The sequence below is a fragment of the Perca fluviatilis genome, chromosome 15, assembly GCF_010015445.1.
Source record: "Perca fluviatilis chromosome 15, GENO_Pfluv_1.0, whole genome shotgun sequence".
In the NCBI taxonomy this organism is placed as follows: Eukaryota; Metazoa; Chordata; class Actinopteri; order Perciformes; family Percidae; genus Perca; species Perca fluviatilis.
Window position 1 is genome coordinate 28,770,376 of NC_053126.1, and position 23,674 is coordinate 28,794,049.

General features: G+C 43.6%; 2 protein-coding genes across 2 annotated transcripts in view; both read left to right on the top strand.

Annotated features, from left to right (window-relative positions):
* Positions 1 to 5,697: 5,697 nt before the first annotated feature.
* prrg2 (proline rich Gla (G-carboxyglutamic acid) 2) lies at positions 5,698 to 10,975 on the top strand. The gene is made up of 7 exons (XM_039823802.1): positions 5,698 to 5,896; positions 5,996 to 6,107; positions 6,574 to 6,754; positions 8,419 to 8,452; positions 8,855 to 8,987; positions 9,634 to 9,780; positions 10,619 to 10,975. The coding sequence occupies exons 2-7, from the start codon at positions 6,007 to 6,009 to the stop codon at positions 10,659 to 10,661; spliced, it is 639 nt and encodes a 212-aa protein (XP_039679736.1). The 5' UTR covers positions 5,698 to 5,896; positions 5,996 to 6,006; the 3' UTR covers positions 10,662 to 10,975.
* A 514-nt stretch (positions 10,976 to 11,489) lies between these two features.
* Positions 11,490 to 23,674, top strand: part of prr12b (proline rich 12b) — a 40,284-nt gene continuing 28,099 nt past the window's right edge. The window contains 1 exon segment of the mRNA XM_039825931.1: positions 11,490 to 11,711. Coding sequence (XP_039681865.1) covers positions 11,629 to 11,711 — 83 coding nt within the window. The 5' untranslated portion in view covers positions 11,490 to 11,628.

The following is a 23,674-nucleotide window of genomic DNA, read 5'->3' on the forward strand; positions in this document are numbered from 1 at the left end:
AAGGATGGTGATAAACATACACTGTCAAACTACAGGCCTGTTTCACTGCTCTCACTGTTCTCAAAATACTGGAAAGAATATTCTCTACAAGGCTCCACGACTTTATTACAACACATAATATACTGTGTGATCAGCAATATGGTTTCAGGGTGAATAGGACAACTTCACATGCACTTATTCAATTTGTAGAAGAAATAACAACAGCAACAGAACATAAAACATGCAGTGGGGATATTCTTGGCTCTTAAGAAGGCATTTGATATGGTAGACCATAATGTATTAACTATGTAATTACAAAAATATGGAATTAGGTGGACTGCACTTTCCTGGTTAACCAGCTACTTACATAACTGGAATCGGTATGCTGAATTGCAAAACTTTATATCAAATTCAAAGGAAATCACCTGTGGGGTCCCCCAGGGGTCAGTGTTGGTACCATTGTTGTATAAATAATGTATGTGAGGAGTCAAAAACACTGAAAACCATTTTATTTGCTGATGATACTACAGTTTTTTTACAATCACTTTGGCACTAATTTCAGAACCTTGACGTCCTTTTTCAAAACTCCAGACACAAAACTCACAACCAATGATCAAAACGCTTCTTTCAATTGCTTGGATACAATACGCATAAACCTAAGATCATTTGTTCATTTAACAAAGATCACCTGTTCAATATGACACAAGTTAACATCAAAGTACTACTATTTCAAAAGGCAATTCACACATTACATTTCAGATGATTGTCTATTAATTTCATTACAATCATCTATCAATCGATACAACTGCTCAACAGGATAAGTAACTTTTGCATTCCTCTTAATGCATAGTTGTATGGAAACAGACAAACAATATTCCATGTTTAGATCATGAAAGTTTCAAGATAATGAGGTTCATTGGCACCAATTAGCGTGGAGCATGAACCAATTAGACTACATGATCTATGGATGTAATATTTCATCATCATTCTTTAATGTAATGTATTACTGTTTATCAGACACTGTTTCTATGGTCCCATGTACCACCTTTGAGACTATTTACAGTATTGACAGTACTGCACTGTGTGGATGCAGGCGCTTGGAATTGCTTGTCCAATTCTGCCAACTCGTTACTGATGATTGAGATATATACTTTATATATATACACATATATATATATATATATACATATACATACATACATACATACATACATACATATATATATATATATATATATATACACACATATATACTCGTACCACATTGTTCGCCATGCCTGAAGGTTTTTTCCAAGATGTTTGGCTAATTGTGATGTACAGTGCCTTGCGAAAGTATTCGGCCCCCTTGAACTTTTCGACCTTTTGCCACATTTCAGGCGTCAAACATAAAGATATAAAACTGTAATTTTTTGTGAAGAATCAACAAGTGGGACACAATCATGAAGTGGAACGAAATTTATTGGATATTTCAAACCTTTTAAACAAATAAAAAACTGAAATATTGGGCGTGCAAAATTATTCAGCCCCCTTAAGTTAATACTTTGTAGCGCCACCTTTTGCTGCGATTACAGCTTGTAAGTGCTTGCGGGTATGTCTCTATCAGTTTTGCACATCGAGAGACTGACATTTTTGCCCATTCCTCCTTGCAAAACAGCTCGAGCTCAGTGAGGTTGGATGGAGAGAGTTTGTGAACAGCAGTTTTCAGTTCTTTCCACAGATTCTAGATTGGATTCAGGTCTGGACTTTGACTTGGCCATTCTAACACCTGGATATGTTTATTTGTGAACCATTCCATTGTAGATTTTGCTTTATGTTTTGGATCATTGTCTTGTTGGAAGACAAATCTCCGTCCCAGTCTCAGGTCTTTTGCAGACTCCATCAGGTTTTCTTCCAGAATGGTCCTGTATTTGGCTCCATCCATCTTCCCATCAATTTTAACCATCTTCCCTGTCCCTGCTGAAGAAAAGCAGGCCCAAACCATGATGCTGCCACCACCATGTTTGACAGTGGGGATGGTGTGTTCAGGTGATGAGCTGTGTTGCTTTTACGCCAAACATAACGTTTTGCATTGTTGCCAAAAGTTCGATTTTGGTTTCATCTGACCACAGCACCTTCTTCCACATGTTTGGTGTGTCTCCCAGGTGGCTTTGTGGCACACTTTAAACGTCACTTTTTATGGATATCTTTAAGAAATGGCTTTCTTCTTGCCACTCTTCCATAAAGGCCGCCAGATTTGTGCAGTATACGACTGATTGTTGTCCTATGGACAGAGTCTCCCACCTCAGCTGTAGATCTCTGCAGTTCATCCAGAGTGATCATGGGCCTCTTGGCTGCATCTCTGATCAGTCTTCTCATTGTATGAGCTGAAAGTTTAGAGGGATGGCCGGGTCTTCGTAGATTTGTAGTGGTCTGATACTCCTTCCATTTCAATATTATCGCTTGCACAGTGCTTCTTGGGATGTTTAAAGCTTGGGAAATCTTTTTGTATCCAAATCCGGCTTTAAACTTCTCCACAACAGTATCTCGGACCTGCCTGGTGTGTTCCTTGTTCTTCATGATGCTCTCTGCACTTTACACGGACCTCTGAGACTATCACAGAGCAGGTGCATTTATACGGAGACTTGATTACACACAGCTGGATTCTATTTATCATCATTAGTCATTTAGGTCAACATTGGATCATTCAGAGATCCTCACTGAACTTCTGGAGAGAGTTTGCTGCACTGAAAGTAAAGGGGCTGAATAATTTTGCACGCCCCACTTTTTCAGTTTTTTATTTGTTAAAAAAGTTTGAAATAGCCAATGAATTTCGTTCCACTTCATAATTGGGACCCACTTGTTGTTGATTCTTCACAAAAAATTACAGTTTTATATCTTTATGTTTGAGGCCTGAAATGTGGCAAAAGGTCGAAACGTTCAAGGGGGCCGAATACTTTCGCAAGGCACTGTAGATGAGAACCTGTGGCCAAATCCACAAGACAGAGTTGATGAAGATGTAGAAGTTCAGTAATCCCTTCATTGTTTTGCTTTTTACAGTACAAGCAAGTTGAGGAACACTGCATTTGATGTTTTACAGTACTGTCTTTTCGTTTCTATTTTGTAGCTAATTATTTAGCTTTGATTCAAATAAACCTATGTTATGATCGTACTGTATTGTTTTTCATCAATACATTTTCAGGTTTTGTTCAGTGATTCCACTGTGTCTGTAGTATTATTTAATGTACGAACAATGACACAGTGAAACTATGGGTAGCTTGTGTGTGGGTGATCTAAAGTAACGTTTCAATGGTATTTCACCATAAATTAGTTTTTTTAGTTGTTTTTTTTTAACTAATATAGACAAAGAGCCGTTTGATGCAAATAAACTAACACTGAACTTATGTGAAACAAAATGTATAACTTTTGGGAATCGTGCAACAAATTCACACAAAACACAAACAAATGACATTGAAATAGAATCGGCGAAAGAACTCAAATATCTGGGAGTAATAATCGATGAAAAGTGATGTTAGAAGCCACATGTAAATTATATTAAGCCCAACATTTCCAAACCAATTGCAATACTGTTAAAAAACCAAATACCTATTAAATCAACGTTCATTATACAGTACCTTGTACTGCTCCTTCATACTGCCGTACATTACTTAGTGTTTGAAGTTGTGTGGAAACACCTACAAGACAAACACTGACCCTATATTCATCCTTCAAAAGAATTGTAAATAAAAGCACTTATAGAGCACCAACTAATTCACTCTTCGTCAATCTAACAGCACTCAAATTCAAAGATCTTGTTGAATTAAAAACTGCACGAATCATGTACACAGTAAATAATCAACAGCTATCGGACAGTATCCAAGGATTGTTCCAAATGAGAGAGAGCAAACATCCCTAAAGTATTTAAGATTATTTATTTTTGTTGGGCATTTCTGGCTTTAATTGATAGGACAGCTGAGATATGAAAGGGTAGAGAGAAAGAGAGAGAGAGAGAGAGAGAGAGAGAGAGGAAGACAAGTAAGAAACCGTCACAGGTCGGACTCCAACCCTGGACCTTCTGCGTTACGGAATCAACCTCTATATATGTGCGCCCGCTTTACCAACTGAGCTAACCTGGCAACTGTCACTGTCAAATACGGATTTAAAAAGAAACTTATAAGAACAAATGGTAAATATCACTGCATCACAACCAAAGGAGTTATTGTGGGGAACAGCTGCAGCGAAGAGATGAAATCATGTACCACAATGATCTATTTCTAGAGACTTTTTAAAATGAATACATTGAATGGGAGGAGGGCTCGAGGTGATTGTGCACTGACTGTACTGTTCTTGGGCTTATGTTTAATATCTAGTTTGGATGGGTTAATATTTGGTTTGATTTAACTGACAGATGAAACAGGGGATAGCTGGGAAAGAAAGAAAAGTGCATATGTATGTATCTATATAAATGTGTACATGTGTATATATGTGTGTGTGTGTGTGTGTGTGTGTTCTTGTTTAACTATATTCGTGGGGTCCAAATACCGGGAGTCCAGTATACTTGTGGGGTCCCAACAGCTTTGTGGGGCCAAAATGCTGGACCCCACAAGTTTAAAGGGCTGTTTGAGGGTTAAGACTTGATTTTAGGATTAGGGTTAGAATTAGGTTATGGTTAGGGTGAGGGTAAGGGTTAAGGTTAGGCATTTAGTTGTGATGGTTAAGGTTAGGGTAAGGGGCTAGAGAATGCATTATGTCAGTGATGGGTCTCCACAACGATAGTACCACAAACCTGTATGTGTGTGTGTGTGTGTGTGTGTGTGTGTGTGTGTGTGTGTGTGTGTGTGTGTGTGTATGTACATATGCATCTAAATAGGTCATATATTACATAGTTTATTTGACTAAATTATAAAAAAAAATGTTTTTAACTTCAGTTACTAATCAGTTACTGTCATTTTGAAAGATATGTTTGCTGAGTGTTTTGTTTGTTTGCGTACTGAAAAATACATTCCTAAACCGATTCTTGAAAAACTGAAAAATGACATCAAAGATGTAACATGTTTACAGTTGTAACATGTTTTGTTTTGGGAAATATGGCATTTTAAAAGTAGCCTATTTACGGTAGCTAGCCAACGGTAGACTACAGAGAAAGGGTGATATTTTTACATCTGTTTCGGAGCGACAGAGGGAAAATATTTAAGTCGACGCATTAAGTGGAACTGAAATGAGGAACCGAAATTTGCATTCTAATCCGGTCTGATTCGTACCGGTTGCGTAGGAACCGGTTCCACAGTGGAACCGGGTTTCGGTACCCAACCCTAAAAAGCATTGTGAGGCAAAATGGGGACTCTGGTTGGTAAACCAGCTTTGTGTTTTTATCACAAGTTTTGCATATTTCTTTACAAGCTGAACACATGAACACATTAGTTACACGGGCAAGGAAGATGGTATCACGTGAATATCTGTTCCACATTTTCTTTTTTATTTAGATTTCATTTGCCACAAATCCTCCGAATAGCATAATCATTCTATGCTTTTATACATCACAAACTGCAGGCTCCAAAATGAGTCAACACCTCTTGAAAACAATTCGAACGCAAATAGTTGTATTACGCTGCTTTCGTTTTAGTAATGCGGACCTGATAAAGGTCAAGTTTCTCTGTCAAATGGTGGACTAAAGAAGTGAGCGGACGGTGAGAGAGACAGGCAGGCAGAGGTACAGTTTGGGGAGGATCCTCCCTCCAGCTGGTATGCGGCCCAACAGGTTTGTGATGTGACGTTTCTCTGGGAAAACACCACAGCCCTCGGTGGCCTGACGGTTTCAACACAAAACGCAGCATAAGGAAGTCTGAGTAATGGTGGGGCCTCCGTGTTTCTGAGAATCTAAAAGAATAAGTGGCGTTTCTCCCGGAAAGCTTTGACAGACGGGGCAACCTGCAGCCAACAGGTGAGTGTTGGAGGCTCGTGCTTTGCATACTCAGGCCTCTGTTCAGCTGTGTTGGATTCATCTCCACAGAGGCTCTTCTTGTGTCATTTTTCGGCGTAGTTTCTGCTTCAATGGCAGCCGTGTCAGCTGTGTGGATTCCCATGCTGTCCCTGCTGCAGCTGACCCACTGCTCCATCCTCCACAGACAAGCTCCAGGTAAAAGCACACCTCTGCACCTCCGGCTCAGCTCAGGCAGGCCAACCGCACTCCCCCAGGCAAAAGCTGCCACTATACGACTCGCTTCTCAGAATTCAACCTTGGCATTTGGTAGTACAGGCCTCACACTAACCAGATCTGATCAGGACATACAGTATGATGATTAATGTGTGGCTGGCCGGCTGACACATCTATAACAGACATGTTCACATTGAGTTTGAACTGGTTAGTTCACACTTGTTTTTGCATATCGAACAAAATTATGATGTGTTAAGGGTTTATGTGTCCATTTCACGTTTCAGTTTGAACTTTTTGGAGCGTTAGCTGGAGTACAGAGCCAAAACAATGCAAACCAGTGGGAAATCCTTTAATACATATACAGTGGTATTCCTGTAGTGGGGTAGTTCATGACTTTGGTGGGGGGGGGGGGGGGGGGGGTGGGGGGGGGGGGGGGGGGGGGGGGGATATTCATGATGGAGGAGCCGTGTTAGTAGACTGACTCCCCGCTCCTTCCTGTCCCGCTCGCTGCTCTACAACCACTTGGACTTTGAGTTGGTGGTGCCTGGCAACCTGGAGAGGGAGTGTGTGGAGGAGGCATGCAACTATGAGGAGGCCAGAGAGGTGTTCAGGACGCGCGCAAAGCGCGGGCAGCGCTGCTATAGTGTCTCTGTCTCTGGACTCCGCACTGCGCCTTGCAAAATCAAGCCTAAACAATACTCAAACTGACTTCGGCGGTTGACATCACCTGAACATTAGTTAGAAATGATGTGTGGTGCATCCGTTTTTGTAAAGGAGCAGGTATTAATTATTATTACTGCAGCATATCTGAATTTGAAAATCTTAGTATCCATATTTTATTTGTGCATGTGAATCCACCAATGACACCAAAATGACCCCAATGCATCATCAGATACAAGAGAAACATGCTAAGTTGAAATACGATCTTTTCTGACAACAATGCTAATGCCAGGATTTTCTCCTTTTGAAATGTTCCGTTCCGTGACAGAATGTCTGTTTGTGTTTTGACCTGTGTGTTGTTATCAACGGCCCAGTTTGACAGCCAGGCCGGGTTGCCAGATATATACCTGGAAAAACCTAAACCCAGTGCGCTACAGCTGTAATGTTAGCACAGCCATGAAAGCAGCAAACAAACAAACGGGATCAACGGAGATAGAGTCAATCCGACTTAAAAAAAACTTGACAACAGTTGCGTGACCAGAGACGTAACAAACCCCGGGTAAATATTGGAGATGTATTTGAAAGATGGAGAGTCCAAAAGGACGCCGAGTTGGCTGATTTCCTCCTGAACAGGTAAGCATTAGCTTCAGGCTAATTTATCATGGCTACAAGGGACGGGCATTTTACATCATTTCAACATTCGTGTACTCACATTGAATTATATAGCTAGAGTACCCGAGGTGGTTACTCGCAAAAACTAATTGAGACATAGCCAGTAAAGTGATCCCGACTGGTCCTGGCTAATGCCGCCATGCTAACCCTGCTAACTGCTAGCTAACGTTACTGGAGGACCGGACAAACGGGCCACGGATGTTTCCAACCACCGTGACAGACCTATGACGGACACCGCTAGTTTGACTTCCTCATAATGGAATCATGCAATTTAACTTTGGCAAAACAACCGTGTAGCCTGTTGAGCAGCCGTAGCCGACCAACGGTTAGTCCTTTTAAGACGAGAAAGTGGGTCTGTCAGTCGGGTAGAGAGGACGGCGAGGTCGTGATGTTTTAGCGGTTGTTGCAGTAATTTTAAACTGAGAAAGTGCGCCTGTCAGTCAGGTACAGAGCTCTGCGTTAGCACGGTCTTCTATGACTGTCAACATAGCCAGCATCTAACGTTAGCTACTCCACTGTGCTGTGGAGTAATGTCTGGCTATGTGAGACTAGCGTCTAACGTTAGCTACTCCGCTGTGCTGTGGAGTAATGTCTGGCTATGTGAGACTAGCATCTAACGTTAGCTACTCCGCTGTGCTGTGGAGTAATGTCTGGCTATGTGAGACTAGCATCTAACGTTAGCTACTCTGCTGTGCTGTGGAGTAATGTCTGGCTATGTGAGACTAGCGTCTAACGTTAGCTACTCCGCTGTGCTGTGGAGTAATGTCTGGCTAGGTGAGACTAGCGTCTAGCAACATTGTTGTTGGATGCTCCGGTCTCAGCCTGGTAACCTCCGTGAACTTTGAGTCTGGGGAGGAGGGGGCTGGGGGGGGGACACCTTTAAGGCTCTGAAAGGTCCTGTAAGGGCTGCTTAATGTTTACTTTCTTCTAATTTAATAACGCTACTCCATTAAATCTTCTTTTGCTTTTATTTTTAGCAATTATTTTGGAGCACCTATACCAACAATCACGGTGAGTTTTTTTTTATTTATTTATTGATAAAATCCATTATTATGGTCTACAGGCCTTGGCATTGGGTTCATTCAGCAGAATTTAGTCTTTTCACATGGAAAATACCTGTGTAACAATAAATAGGCCTATTTGATAATTATAGTTAACATTATAATACTATAATTTGTGATTGCAAATATTTGATTTACTATTTCTGCTTGGTTAAAGGTACATTCCCTGATTTGGTCTCCAAATCCCCAAATGTGCTCCTTAACGTCAGCAGAATGCTCCAACACAATCTTAGGTTGTGTCTTCGCTCATTTGGAATATCTGAAATCATTTAGCTCTGGCTGTACTGTATAATCAAGGTGACGTGTGAGGGTGTGTCAAAACGTTTGGTGCTAATGATGTTTGCCTTTGAAGCGCCTACACGCGGGCTGGATGTGTCCGGCCTGGTGGCGGGGATCGTGGCTGTCGTGGTGACTGGTGTTATTGTCACTGTGCTGGGAGTCTACTGCTACAAATCCAAGAACAAAGGTGGACGCAGGCCAGCCCGGTAAGTCCACTCTGATGTCCACACTTAACACAGAAACACTTAGGGGATGTGGAATAAAAGCAGGCCTTCCATCCAGCAACACCATGTTAACGCTGCTGGAATCATTTCACATTTGAGACTTTGTTGATTCCACTGGAGTCACAGAAATAACAGTCTTCTATTGTGTTGAATTCTAGTGTAATCATCTATGCGCCTATTCAACGTGTGTATTCAAATATTCGTCAATTCATTCATTCAATATTCACTTTCTTTACTGTGTTGTGGCAATCATTTCGCTGTAGAGGATGCCCGACTGTAAGCAAAAAGACAACCCACATTATCAGGGATCATTTCGTAATGAAATGGAACCTAGACTCGGTAACATTGAGTCTAACCCAGTAGCAACCACAGATCTAAATTAGTTGTATATCTATAGTATCAACACTGATCTGGATGATAGCAGTGGAATCAAGCTTATGTCCTCTGAGAGACTCCAGCACCTCCATGTAGTGAACGTTTCGGCTTGTAACACCATCTATGAAAGCAGGGAATCAAACATATTTAGCATCAGATTCACTGAGCACACCCGTCAGCCCCCTCCCCCCCCCCCCCAACTGCGTGCCCTGTCTGTCTGGAGTTCTGAGTGTGTTGCTGTGTGCTGCTGCAGAGCTCCGGTGATGATGGCAGCAGACGGGGGTCCATCAGCCCCGGAGAGCGTGCCCCTGGCTGGGATCATCGCCCCTGCCCTACCCAGCTACAACGAGGCTCTGAACCGCTCCGGGCAGCACGACGCCCCCCCACCTCCTTATTCAGGGTGAGTGATGCACCGCACAATGGATCCAGGCCAGTGTCTGCGGCCAGCCAAACATCCCACAAAAACAAGTATACAGGTGGACCTGGGGGAAAAAAAACCCTGAATCTACATTATGTTAAAAATGCATTTCATAACCAGTCCTGACAAAGGAAGGGAGACCTTTCATGGGGAGACAGGTTCAAACGCAACAAAATACATTTCAATTGCAAAGCAGTCTGGACATTCCTCCACCATCATCTACACAGCGTGCACACACACACACACACACACACACACACACACACACACACACACACACACACACACACACACACACACACACACACACACACACACACACACACACACACACACACACACACACACACACAGTACAGTAAGCATCCAAAAACATCCAAACAACCTTCACGCAGCATCAGGAATGATGCTATAGCTCATTTAAAATCAGAATCAATATATACATATATTTGAACCTATGAATATAGCAGAGATATTGATAAGGGTGGGAGCCTAGGTAATTCAGGATAACATTCTAATGAGATGAAATATCACACTAGTTTACTATATAGAAAAATCAATCATAAACAAAGAATTTTTCTGAACTTCTCGTTGAAAATTGTACTGGCTTTGCATTGCCCATCCAGCAGGCCTATTTTTCTATTTGATCACAGTGTAGTGTTGAGATTAGGCTCCTTTTGTGATGTTTTTCCAGCTCAGTAGTTCACAGTACGCTGAAGTCTCTTTGTAGCGTTGAAACAGCCCCAGTGTTGGAGCTCCACGGAGCAGGCTGCTGGGTAACGCAAACACTCACAAAGACTTTTCCTCCCTTTGACCACAGGGGCGCGCCATCAGAAGCCACCGCTCCCGCAGACAACCAATGAGAGGCTTGCATGGGCCTCTTCATTCTGGTGATGGGCAGGATGGTTTGAGTGAACTTTTTGGAATATCGCATGTTTTTGATATACTGTATTTATTAGTGAAGTGATGACACAATCTCAGAATGGACAGCGCTGACAGTAGGGTCCGCATATCGTCTGTCCACTACACATGATGCTCTTGCAGTTCGTTTCTCAGGTTGCTCTGTACACACTCTGTTGTGTTTGTAAGGCAGCAAGCAAAAGACAATTTCATTCATAGAGAATATTTGTTGTTCAAGAAAACCCAGACATGTTTTCAATAAATGACATAACAATAACACATGCCTCCAGTCTTTTAATGCATCCTAACTTGTCAAGCCAGTGGAGAAGTTATCTGCATGTGTCATGATAAGACACTGGAGTCAGGAGGGAGTCAGTTCATCATCCTTCACATGTTGCAAACTGTATCACAGCAGCAGAAATACAGCTGCACACTGCGCTGCTGTGCATGGCCAACTGTGTGTGTGTGTGTGTGTGTGTGTGTGTGTGTGCGAGCGAGGGAGGGAAGGAGAGAGGATGAACGCCAGCCCAGTCATTCCTCTTAAAAATGGCGTCTTGTGAACAAAAAGAGTGAAAGTAGCTGTGCCGTGCTGTGCTGTGCTGTGCCGTGCCGTGCCGAGCAGCAGCTCCAATGTGAAACTGTCTTCAGCAGCTCCGCTTCTTAAAAGCTGCTGAAGAACGCGGAGCATCGGTCCTGCGGGCTCATCAGCCACACAGGAGACAATAGACAGGGGGGAGATATATGGGCAGGAGGAGTGGAGGGAGGAGGACGTACTGTGTGCCCCCAATCGCTCCTTCTCCTCCATCCATTCCTCCCATTCTACAGACTCGTCAAGCGGAGAAATAAACAGAAGCGAGCACAGAGAGGGGAAGACATTCCTCCCTCCCCTCCCCCTCACTATCTGTCCATCTTCACCCAGTCCTTTCTTCCATGGAGAGGAATTATACCGCCGCGGGCTTCGGAGATCTCGGGGCTGGGACGGGATGGAGTTACGACAGATCGGCCAAGGCAAGGTAAGCTTGGCTTTAGCCTGAGCCCGGGCACCGTGGGCTCTGTGGGCTCTGTGGGCGCATCAGTGTGCTGAACAATGCTCTGCTGCATGCTGCTGCTGCTGCTGTTGCTGCACGGCCAGCAGCCAGGCTCAGGTACAGACAGCGGAGTGTCATCTCGGGGGGCTGTCTCCAAAATGCATGGAATGCGATGGAAGGTTCATAGTGAAACTGAGAAAGAGGAGAGGGGAGAATCGGAGGGGGATGGGTCGCTGGAAGCCGATCGGTCTCTTATTTTTTTTAAATAATAAAATAAAAATAAAAAAGATAGATCACGTCTAGGTTCCACTACTGCATTGTCTCCGCTGCAGCTTTTGTCTACATTTGGACTGAAATGCATGACAGGAACAGTCGCAGCTTGACGCTAACGTAGCCTACAGTCAGCTGTTGGCTGCTGTAGCCCTGCGTCCCTGTCTCCCTTACAATAGGAGAACTACCATGTGCAAATGAAATCACGTTTTTCATCATTTCAAAAGAAAAGATTCAATCAAATATGGTCAAGCCAAAGAGTTTATGGTAACGGCTAGCTGCATGAATCTATTCATAAAATGTGTCAAATATGGCTGAAGCTACGAGGGAACTTTCCGCTCCAACATCTGGGGTGACATTCTCCTTATTAGTAAACACCACTTTTACAATATGTCACGTGAGTGACAAACGTGCCCGACTGTCACCGAATGAAACGCCTAGAAACACCAGGTAGGCTAACGTTAGCTGTCAAGCCAGTCAGGCTACTATGTGGAGTCCCGTTAGCCTTTACGTGACAGCATGCAGCTGCAGCTATAGACGTACAGTATATAGCTCCATATACACATGTCTATAATGTATGTCTATGGCTGCAGCCAGCTCCCTCGTCTATGTTACGTCCGTGTTACGTTACAGTAAAACGTTAGCAAGGCTAACCTTAGCTAGTTAGCCACAAAGACAAGGAAACGCTGTCTTATATGCAAAAAAACTCCAACCTCGTCGCCGTGTGGTGCATTTATAATAATAATAATAAGTGACGGATGAAGTGGGCTTCCTGACACGTCAGTGTTGGTAACTTGTGTGTTGGAATGCGCGGCGCAGAGCAATGCTAAAGTTACGTAGCTAGCTAGCTCCTCTTTAGCTTCGCTCCCTCCACGTTAGCGGTCGCCTTGACAACCACATCAGTCTTCCGTCAGACCAATAGGGTTCCAGCCTACTTTCTTTCTGTCTCTCAGTCAGTGACGTTCCAAGTCATGCCCATGTCGGCTGTGAGCTATGGAAAGCCCTTTTAACATTTCATAACTAGACTGGATATTTACTGCAGTTATCCAAAAAGAGAGGAAAAAAAAAAGTCTTAATATACATTGTAATGTCTTAATATACGTTGTAATCAAACAACCAACAAAAAAAGCTATTCTGCATCTACAAAATAGGAGTTCAGGCAGTTTAGTTGGATTTGTACTCTAATAATTCCCAGTTATTCTACTTTTTTTTTGGGGGGGGGGGGATTTTTCTTTTTTATTATAGTGACAGTGGATAGACATGAAAGGGGGGAGAGAGATGGGGAATGACACGCTGCAGGACTCAGCCAACATGGGACGAACGCTCTTACTGGGTGAGCTAGAGGCCGCCCCAGTAACGCTTGTTTTAAAACCCTTGTGTTGTCCTCCGGGTCCCCGTGACCCGTTCAGTTCATTTGACGTTTTTGCATTGGCCTGGCGTTGAGCTCCGGGTCCCCCGGTGACCCTCGCGTACTATGTGATGTTATTTGACGTGAACTGGCATATGTGTGTGTGTGTGTGGGGGGGAGGGGGGGGGTCCCCAGAGACCTGTGCTGCGATCGAACGCGTTTGGACAGGCTAATGCAAAATGTAAAGTCCCCATGACACGAAGGACAATACAAGGGTAGTTGAGGTGAGAGGCCAGAGTGAGGCTTTCAGGGTCAAGGCCATGACGCTGCTGCTCCATGACTGTCATCAATCCATATTGTGTAGGCCTATTTTGGTTTAAAGCTATAATAGCGCGCAACTTTTTTTTATATCAATGAACCCCCGTTCCATTACAAGCCATTGCCAGATGAGTTGACACCAAGCTAATTAAGCCTATCAGCTCCACACAACTCTCTGTGTATCTCGGTACTAGTGCCCAGTGGTGTAGCCCACTAAGCAAGCTCCAGGATTTCCGTAAACCCACTTAAAAATGCGCAATAACACGTAACAACATACTGTAGTTATGTGACAGAACTTTCACTGTTTGTTTTTTCGCAAATACAGGGTTGACTAATGTGACAACAAACTAAACTAATTATTATGGCGTTTTTCCATTACATGGTACCTGCTCGACTCACCTCGACTCTACTCGACTCGACGCACTGCGCGTCCGTTTTGCATTGCAGATTTTAGTACCGCCTCAGCGTGGCTGGTCATCATAGCGGCGCCGCAGTAAAAAAACAGCTGGCTAAACTATTTAAAAATGGCTGGTTTGCTCTGTCGCTTTAACGTCACCTTTTGGTATCGCCTCAGCTCGCTTGGAACCTCGACGGAGGTGGTACTAAAAAAAAGTACCTGTTAGCAGGTACCAGGTACTTTTTTTCGTAATTGAAAAACCAAAAAAGGCGAGTAGATTCGAGACGAGTCGAACAGGTACCATGTAATGGAAAAGCGCCATAACGCTGGAGAACATGCAGAGAGACTTTCCTCGTCTCTCATCACCGTTTCATAACCGGTTAAAAACATCTCGTAGTCGCGTTAAATGGCAGTCCATTTCCGTTTAGTACAGTTGCTTTCATACCTGATGCGAACCGTACGGGAGTAGGCCTACACTGTACTGAACTGTACTGAGACCACCTTTTCAAATGGACTTGGGCGCGGACTTTTGGTTCCAGTGTAGGCCTACTCGGGTCATGGCCCAGATCCCTGCTGTCAATATCCCCTTGCTGCCTTATATATTCCATTATATTTTATATTTTGAATTGTCACCTGTATTTTCTTTCACATAAATAAAAGTATTTGCACCATAACTTGGTGCATCAAAATGTATCAGAATCCAGGAAGTGAAGTGTTTGATGCTCAGAATTTCCTGGGGGAGGGCCCCCAGATCTCTTACTGCGGACCCATGGTGAGTCTGAGCGAGGAGGAGGAGGAAGACTACTCTCTTTGCCCGTCAGCTCTGAGATGAGTCTTCTTTTTAGAAGTGGTGAATTTACAGCTCACAGCAACGTAATACTATATAGTGTCTGTTTGATATACGGAGGCAAAAATGCCTTCTTTTATTGAGTTTCCTCTTAAGGAAATGCTCTGAGTGAATATAAGTTGGGCTTTTATTGTGGAGAGTAGACACGGAAGAGCCAGCGTTATGGCAGGGCTTTTTGTTCTCAACAATTTGTCCTCAACCGTTATTGTTCGGCCGTTTTAACTTTATTCACAGTTTATTAATAGCCAGTATCCAACACTGTCCAAACTGCTCCAAATTCCAAACCACAAGTTCATAGGGTATACCAGGAAACCAAGTGTGAAGTCGATTGGATGAACGCTTCATGAGATATTTCAAAGACAGACAGACACGCACACACACACATACAGACATTCCCCGATTTATAGTTAGATGGCTAAATGTTTACAAAATGGTTTAGTTAGCTCTGGTCGTGCGCTGGCTGGGTTTAAGTTGCTGCAGCCGCGACTAAAGGTCCCCATCTTGTGTGGACTCTATGTGCTGGGAGCCAGCCGTCATTTGTTGACGTGAGGGTACTCCATTTCTACGCTAACGTTAGATAGTGTTGCACCTATACTGTGGCATCCAATCACAAGGAAGTGACTCATGGCTGTTATTGTCTTAGGTGCTGTTTCTCCTTCCAGGAGATGAGGCTTTATAGTGTATATACCTTGCTATACATGCTAGCTGCTTCCTCCAGTGTTTTGGAGGCTGGGCTATAAGATCACCCACCCCTCTCCTCTCACAAAAAAAAACCCCCACAAGGAGAAAAAAAAAAACCCCCTTTTTTTCCTTGCCCAGCCTTGCTCTATGTGAAAAAAAAGAGGACTTTTGGGGGAAAAAAAAAAAAAAACCATTTTTTCCCCCCCCCGGGGGCGTGGTTGTTAAAATTAGAGAATGGACTTGGTGGCCCTCAAGGACCCAAGGACCCTTTTGTTGTGTACACTACTCTTCCCAAAGGGTCGGGTGCTCCTCTGGCTCTTTCTCCTTCTGCTGTGACTAGATAACTAACCTGGTGGAAAAGCCATTTGTTAGTCATTTTCGGTACCAATAGACTACTGTGCCGCTGTTCCACCGCCCGATACAGGAGCACAGCCGTGATCCAGTGCACAGCCCATGACAGGATCCGTCCGCCCCGGTGGTCACACCAAATCCTGCACACCAGACCAGCAAGCTGCGGCGTTCTATGCAACGAGGCAACGGTTTGTGGCAGAAAAACATTATGACAAGATGTTGTGAAGGAAGTAGAGAGTGAGCGCAGCAGGACAGCAGACTTTTGCGCCCGCACACACACACACACACACACACACACACACACACACACACACACACACACACACACACACACCGTCATTGACATAATGCATTCCCTAGCCCCTTACCCTAACCTTAACCATCATAACTAAATGCCTAACCTTAACCCTTACCCTAACCCTAACCATAACCTAATTCTAACCCTAATCCTAAAACCAAGTCTTAACCCTCAAACAGCCCTTTAAACTTGTGGGGTCCAGCATTTTAGCCCCACAAAGCTGTTGGGACACCACAAGTATACTGAACTCCTGGTTTTTGGACCCCACAAATATTGTTAAACAAGCCCACACACACACACACACACACACACACACACACACACACACACACACACACACACACACACACACACACACACACACACACACACACACACACACACACACACACACACACACACCATTCCACAATCAGTCCACAATAGGCAATACTTGACAATTCTGATTTGATTATGTAAATTCTCAGTCAGGGACACCCGTTGAATATAATATAGAGTATCATATTGTACAGTGTCAGATCTGAGGTTGTTAGTGTTAGAGTTCAAAAGTGCATGGTTAATACAGTGTGTCCACGATATTTCCTTCCTTCAATGTCTCATTATTGCACAACGATGTCCCGTGAGTCAGTTGCGGCCCCGGCTCGGCCCTCTGCTGTTGCAGAGTGCCCCTCTCGATGGTGTGCGATAAGTGCTAGCTCCATTGCAAATACATTTTATTCTAACAGTTTATTCACCTTCTGACCGAGACTTGGCAGAGGAGCGTGGAATCTGGCCCTCTATTCCAACTGTGCCCACCGGATTGTTCTTCTATCAGCACTCCTAGGACCTCGGGCTGGGGTTAAAGGAATCACTTTGGTGTTCAGGAACTGCTTTCCAAGTCAGACGGTGAGCACCGGGGTGTCTCCTCATTTGAACTGCAGATGACCAAAGTTGGTCGTTTAAATCCGTTTGATTGTATTCTAATTTACCGACCCCCTGTTTCTAGCAGTGCTTTTATGTTTGAATTCAGTTTAATCCTCTATCATTAGGTTGGACAGTGTTATGGTTGGTAATTTTAATGTTTCTTGCAGATTTGCTGCTGGTTTTCCTAATGTCAGTCTTTTCATTTTATTCAGCACGTGTCTGGTCCCACACACATTTACACTACTACACTACTTTGGACCTTTTTAATGTAGATTCTCTAAATGGGTAAGTTTCTCTTCTCAGCTGAGTTTTCTGCAGCTTTTGACCCAAGCGCAGCGTTGTCTTTCCACACTGACGTTAATTGTCCTGTCTACTCCTTAAATACATGTTGCTCTTCTATTTTGGATAAAGTGTCTTCAAGTAAAATGAGACTTGTTCCCTTCCAGCAACTCATCCCCCTGGCTTTGGTTCAACCCGGTCTCACGGCAGTTCGTGTAAATGTCCACGTTATTCTTAATCTATTGATACGTGATCACGGAGACGTTTTTCTCGTTTTTTACGTGTAAATGTCACGTTATTTTCTCGGGGAAGAGGTTGCTCCATAAGCCGGGAGGCGCCCGCGAGGCCGCCCGCTGGGAAACCGCTGGATGAGGCGGCCGAAAAGGACGCTCCATAAGCCAGGAGGCGCCCGCGAGACGGCCCACGAGGCGGCCCACGAGGCGGCCCACGAGGCGGCCCACTGGGGACGCCCCACAATAACGGGATGGCGGAGGTTGGGTTTAGGAAAAAACTTACGGGAAAGGGCGCCTTAAACGCCGGGAGACGCGCCATAGTAACACGCGGGACAAAACGCCACACGCAGGGACGCCATCGCCGGGAAACAAAGCGCCGCACGCGGGACGCGATCCCCGCTCGCCCGGGTGAAAGTCCTGTGTTGTTTGACCCATCCACCACCCCGGCCAACCTCCCTACGCGGATTTTCGGCTTTTTATATCACTCCCTACCATTTCGTGCTGTGGCCACAAAATATGCTTCCCATTGAAATACATTACTTCACATTTTCGTGTTGTCCACCACGTAAAAACCGACAAAAACGTCTCCGTGAACACGTATCAATAGATTCAAATAACGTCACATTTACACGAACTTCCATGAGACCGGGCTGTTTGGTTATAGGACACCATCCGTTATTTCCAGCGTTAAAGTGGCTATATGTAACTTTCAGTTTGTGTCGATTCTAGCGGCCGCTTTGGACTAGAACGGTAGTGTTTTTTAGGGCTGCTCCCTCTTAGTTGATTAGTCGACTAATCGGTCATTTTGGTCTGAGGCAACTTAGATTTCTTTAGTCGATTAGTCATGTTTGATGCTTTTTCCATGCTGAATGACTTATTTCCAAGAAACGTACGAGCACATCTCTGGTAAACACAAGAATTAAAGTGGTGCTTTTGCATGACTCTTTGCGGAGGAACTCAGATTTACCGATCTATCGATTAGTCGATACAACTGAATGAGTGTCAGTCGACGAAGAATTTCTTCAATCGAGCACAGCCCTAGTGTTCTTACCACACCTGCTGTCATAAAGGTCTTTTCTTTACAGATTACTGAGTTAGCATTAACTGGAGGTCACATAGTCGCGATGAATGTTTTGCTCAGACAGAAAAGCATTCATTTACAATAAGAGAATACGTTAAAGATGCATCGTTGCGTTTCAAGCGTTGCATACGGTAACTTAGCCTGGATGTATCGGGGAGCTAAACCGGGTATCACTGTCACTGTGTCTGTCGTTGTTGCAACCAACATCGTAATAACTTAGATTAATAAAGCACATTTTTATGAAACCCACGGACACTTTACACAGGTACAGGGGGACAAGGGAAAAGAAAAATAGTAGGCCAACACAAACACGGACTGATTAACACCGATGACCCGTAATTGTCTCCATCTTTTGAAAGCCCGACCGAGTGTGACTCGGGATCCGCCTGTCGTCTGTCTCTCTCCCTTTTTAGCTTTTAGTTGTTCTTCGTTTAATTTCCTTCTTTTCTGTGATGGCCCTGCCCCAGTAAAAAAATCAAACCCGAGCAACGGCACTAATAAAAACTACGTAAAAAAAATAGCGTTCTTTTCACAGTTAGTCTCGTTTGCTGTTACAGGTCATTTACTGTATGATCATCAGATGAAAAGTGATAGCGTTTCAGAAACACAGAAAAGTTACATTATTACATATATATATATATATATATATATATATATATATTATACATTATATACATTGACACCATCAACAAGGTTGTCACTCCTGCACCTCTGGATGTCTTTTCAAGTAAGGACTGCAGTGACTTTCTCTCTTTCTTCGTGAATAGGATAGAGATGTCAGGGCTAGAATCGCCCCCTCTGCTACTATATTATTTTCATTGTATATGCTTCCCTTATAGGTATATATTATAAGCAAATTCAAAGCTATCTCATATCACTGTTACGCTGATGATATCCAGTAGTTTTAAGCTGAATGAGAGTGACAAACTGACGGCTTAGCACAATTGTCTGACTGCCATTAAAGACTGGATGGCCAACAACTTTTTACAGCTCAGTGGAGATAATACGGAGCTTCTTATCGTTGCTTCAGAGAGCACGGCTTTTATAAGGTTGCTCAGTGTTTGGGGTCCCTTTCTTCAGCTGTACAGTCTACGGTCTGTGTTATATTTGATCATAGGGCTGTAACAGTACGTGTGTTAGTCCCGGGCCGTTTGGGTCCAGGATGTTGGGAAGGAGCGCCAGCTTTTAACGTAGTAGGTGTAGGTGGAGAGGGCTAGCAGTTAGCCGGAGCTCTGAGACAGCCGATTAGCTCAAAGAGGCCACAGATAACTGAACGGAGCTCTCACACTGATACTTTATTCTAGAACATCAACCATACCATGCCAGGTCCCCACGCTGACAGTAGTCTTGCATCCTCCACAGCGCTGTGGAGGAAGGTCTAGCTAGTCCACACAGCATTCCTGGATGGGAGAAAAACGTGCTCTGGTTTATTGGCATTTCTTTAAACCAATCACAATCGTCTTGGGCGGCGCTTAGCGCCGGATGGAGCCACAGCGCCTCTGCAAAATCGCCTCGGGAAGGATCTTGTTTTGGTGGAACGTGCGTACGTTCAAAAGTAGTTTTAGTCGTGCAACAGAAAACTCCGATTGGACAGATAGTCTAGCTAGCTGTCTGGATTTACCCTGCAGAGATCTGAGGAGCAGTTAACCATAGTCCTCAGAAATCAGCCGGAGTTTAGAATGCCAACACAAAGGAAGAGGAAGGGGAAGCACTGACACCAGAGCTGTGCCTCCTTCTCTCCTCCCTCCTTCTCTCCTCCCTCCTCCCTGCTTTCCTCCTATCCTACATAGTGAGCTCAATAAGAAAACATTATCAGACACTACACGGGTCGTTTTCTCTGTGCCAACAGTTACGTCATTGCTGTCGCACAAAGTAAACATCCACTACGGTCACTATGGCAACAAGCGGAAGCTGAGTTTGCCTTTAATATAATCCATCCATGGTTGGCCTATAATAGTTCCTCATTAAATTATTCTTCCAAAACAGCAATCCAGCGGAGCCAGCCAACACAGATTCAGCTGTTTGACATGCCCTTACCTCCAAAATGATTCATCTGCGAGCTGTATCAATGTTCATGAATTTACATTATTTCTTGGTTGCTAGGTGACAGAAATTCACAATGCATGGGGGGTATAGTTTGACATTGTAGGGAGCATCAATATTCAGTGGGTTACAGGGCATCATGGGAAACAATAAGTGCGTAGTAGCGCCCTGAAACGTGAACAGTGACTCATTCCGGACACAGCCTAGTACATCACCATAGTAACAGAGGGATACCACCATGTGGTGCTACTAAGCGTTGCAGTTATAACTCTGTCTGTTACATTATCATATAACAGGTCACAGTCTTTAATGGAACATTACTGACAGAAGTCTTATTCATTTTTTTATGCCAGTATTTGAGTGCCTTAACTGTAACATTCAGTATGACCGATGAGCCACTGTTGAATGTTTATACTTTTTTTAAATAAATGATTTTTTTTAATTTTCTGCACTTTTTTAAAAAAAAAGTTCCCTGTTGTACTGAAAACATACTGAACCGTGACCCAAAACCGAGGTTCATACCAAACCGGGAATTTTGTGTACCGTTACACACCTAATATTTGATAATGCTCATAGACTGTATATTAATGGACAGCGCAAAGTGTGACGTCACCCATTGGTTTGTGGAGCTCTGTTATCCATCATTGAGTTTGCCGTTACGGGCGCAGCCGTTACGGGCGCAGCCATCCTGGTTGCGGATGTGACGATTTTAGACTACAGGGAGGAGTAAGGGAGGAGTGAGGGAGGAGTGAGGGAGGAGTGAGGGAGGAGTGAGGGAGGAGCCACGTTACATTAACACACTTTCACTGGCAATCACATCATAGCCACGCCTTAAAACACCCCCTGCTTTATCGCCGATTTTAAAGTCAACGAGACCATAATTCAAAAAATGAACATCATTCTGTGTTGCAGAAGACTTAAAACTAGCGATTGAGACCATAAACTCATGATGAAAATATTTACTGAGGTAATAAATCAAGTGAGAAGTCACTTTCTCGTAGACTTCTACAGAAACTGACCTCCTTTTGCAACCGCACTGGTCACCCCCTGCTGGAATTCAGATAGACTGCAGGTTTAAGGCACTTTGCAGCACTTCGACGAACCGGATGCGTTGTCCATTAATTATTAACAGTCTATGATAATGCTATGTATTTTGACCAAAATGTCAAATCATTCACCCAAGCATGTTTCTGCCAGTTAAGAAACATTAACAAACTCCCAGTTGTTACGACTTGGATGCTGACGCTGTTGAAAACTAGTAACCCCGGTAACTTTGGGCTTTGGAAATTAGCAACAGCTACAGTGCCTTGCGAAAGTATTCGGCCCCCTTGAACGTTTCGACCTTTTGCCACATTTCAGGCCTCAAACATAAAGATATAAAACTGTATTTTTTTGTGAAGAATCAACAACAAGTGGGTCCCAATTATGAAGTGGAACGAAATTCATTGGCTATTTCAAACTTTTTTAACAAATAAAAAACTGAAAAAGTGGGCGTGCAAAATTATTCAGCCCCTTTACTTTTAGTGCAGCAAACTCTCTCCAGAAGTTCAGTGAGGATCTCTGAATGATCCAATGTTGACCTAAATGACTAATGATGATAAACAGAATCCACCTGTGTGTAATCAAGTCTCCGTATAAATGCACCTGCTCTGTGATAGTCTCAGAGGTCCGTGTAAAGCGCAGAGAGCATCATGAAGAACAAGGAACACACCAGGCAGGTCCGAGATACTGTTGTGGAGAAGTTTAAAGCCGGATTTGGATACAAAAAGATTTCCCAAGCTTTAAACATCCCAAGGAGCACTGTGCAAGCGATAATATTGAAATGGAAGGAGTATCAGACCACTACAAATCTACGAAGACCCGGCCGTTCCTCTAAACTTTCAGCTCATACAATGAGAAGACTGATCAGAGATGCAGCCAAGAGGCCCATGATCACTCTGGATGAACTGCAGAGATCTACAGCTGAGGTGGGAGACTCTGTCCATAGGACAACAATCAGTCGTATACTGCACAAATCTGGCCTTTATGGAAGAGTGGCAAGAAGAAAGCCATTTCTTAAAGATATCCATAAAAAGTGTCGTTTAAAGTTTGCCAAAAGCCACCTGGGAGACACACCAAACATGTGGAAGAAGGTGCTGTGGTCAGATGAAACCAAAATCGAACTTTTTGGCAACAATGCAAAACGTTATGTTTGGCGTAAAAGCAACACAGCTCATCACCCTGAAAACAAAAACCCCCCACGTATCAAACATGGTGGTGGCAGCATCATGGTTTGGGCCTGCTTTTCTTCAGCAGGGACAGGGAAGATGGTTAAAATTGATGGGAAGATGGATGAAGCCAAATACAGGACCATTCTGGAAGAAAACCTGATGGAGTCTGCAAAAGACCTGAGACTGGGACGGAGATTTGTCTTCCAACAAGACAATGATCCAAAACATAAAGCAAAATCTACAATGGAATGGTTCACAAATAAACATATCCAGGTGTTAGAATGGCCAAGTCAAAGTCCAGACCTGAATCCAATCGAGAATCTGTGGAAAGAACTGAAAACTGCTGTTCACAAACGCTCTCCATCCAACCTCACTGAGCTCGAGCTGTTTTGCAAGGAGGAATGGGCAAAAATGTCAGTCTCTCGATGTGCAAAACTGATAGAGACATACCCAAGCGGACTTACAGCTGTAATCGCAGCAAAAGGTGGCGCTACAAAGTATTAACTTAAGGGGGCTGGAATAATTTTGCACTTCCAATATTTCAGTTTTTATTTGTTTAAAAGGTTTGAAATATCCAATAAATTTCGTTCCACTTCATGATTGTGTCCCACTTGTTGTTGATTCTTCACAAAAAATTACAGTTTTATATCTTTATGTTTGAGGCCTGAAATGTGGCAAAAGGTCGAAAA

Bases quoted from the DNA above. Each gene is read 5' to 3' on its own strand.
- prrg2 (XM_039823802.1), top strand. From the start codon at position 6,007: ATGGCAGCCGTGTCAGCTGTGTGGATTCCCATGCTGTCCCTGCTGCAG. The intron at 6,108-6,573 runs GCACCTCCGGCT...ATGATGGAGGAG, and splicing joins CCAGGTAAAAGCACACCTCT to CCGTGTTAGTAGACTGACTC. The intron at 6,755-8,418 runs GTCTCTGTCTCT...TTTTATTTTTAG, and splicing joins GCGGGCAGCGCTGCTATAGT to CAATTATTTTGGAGCACCTA.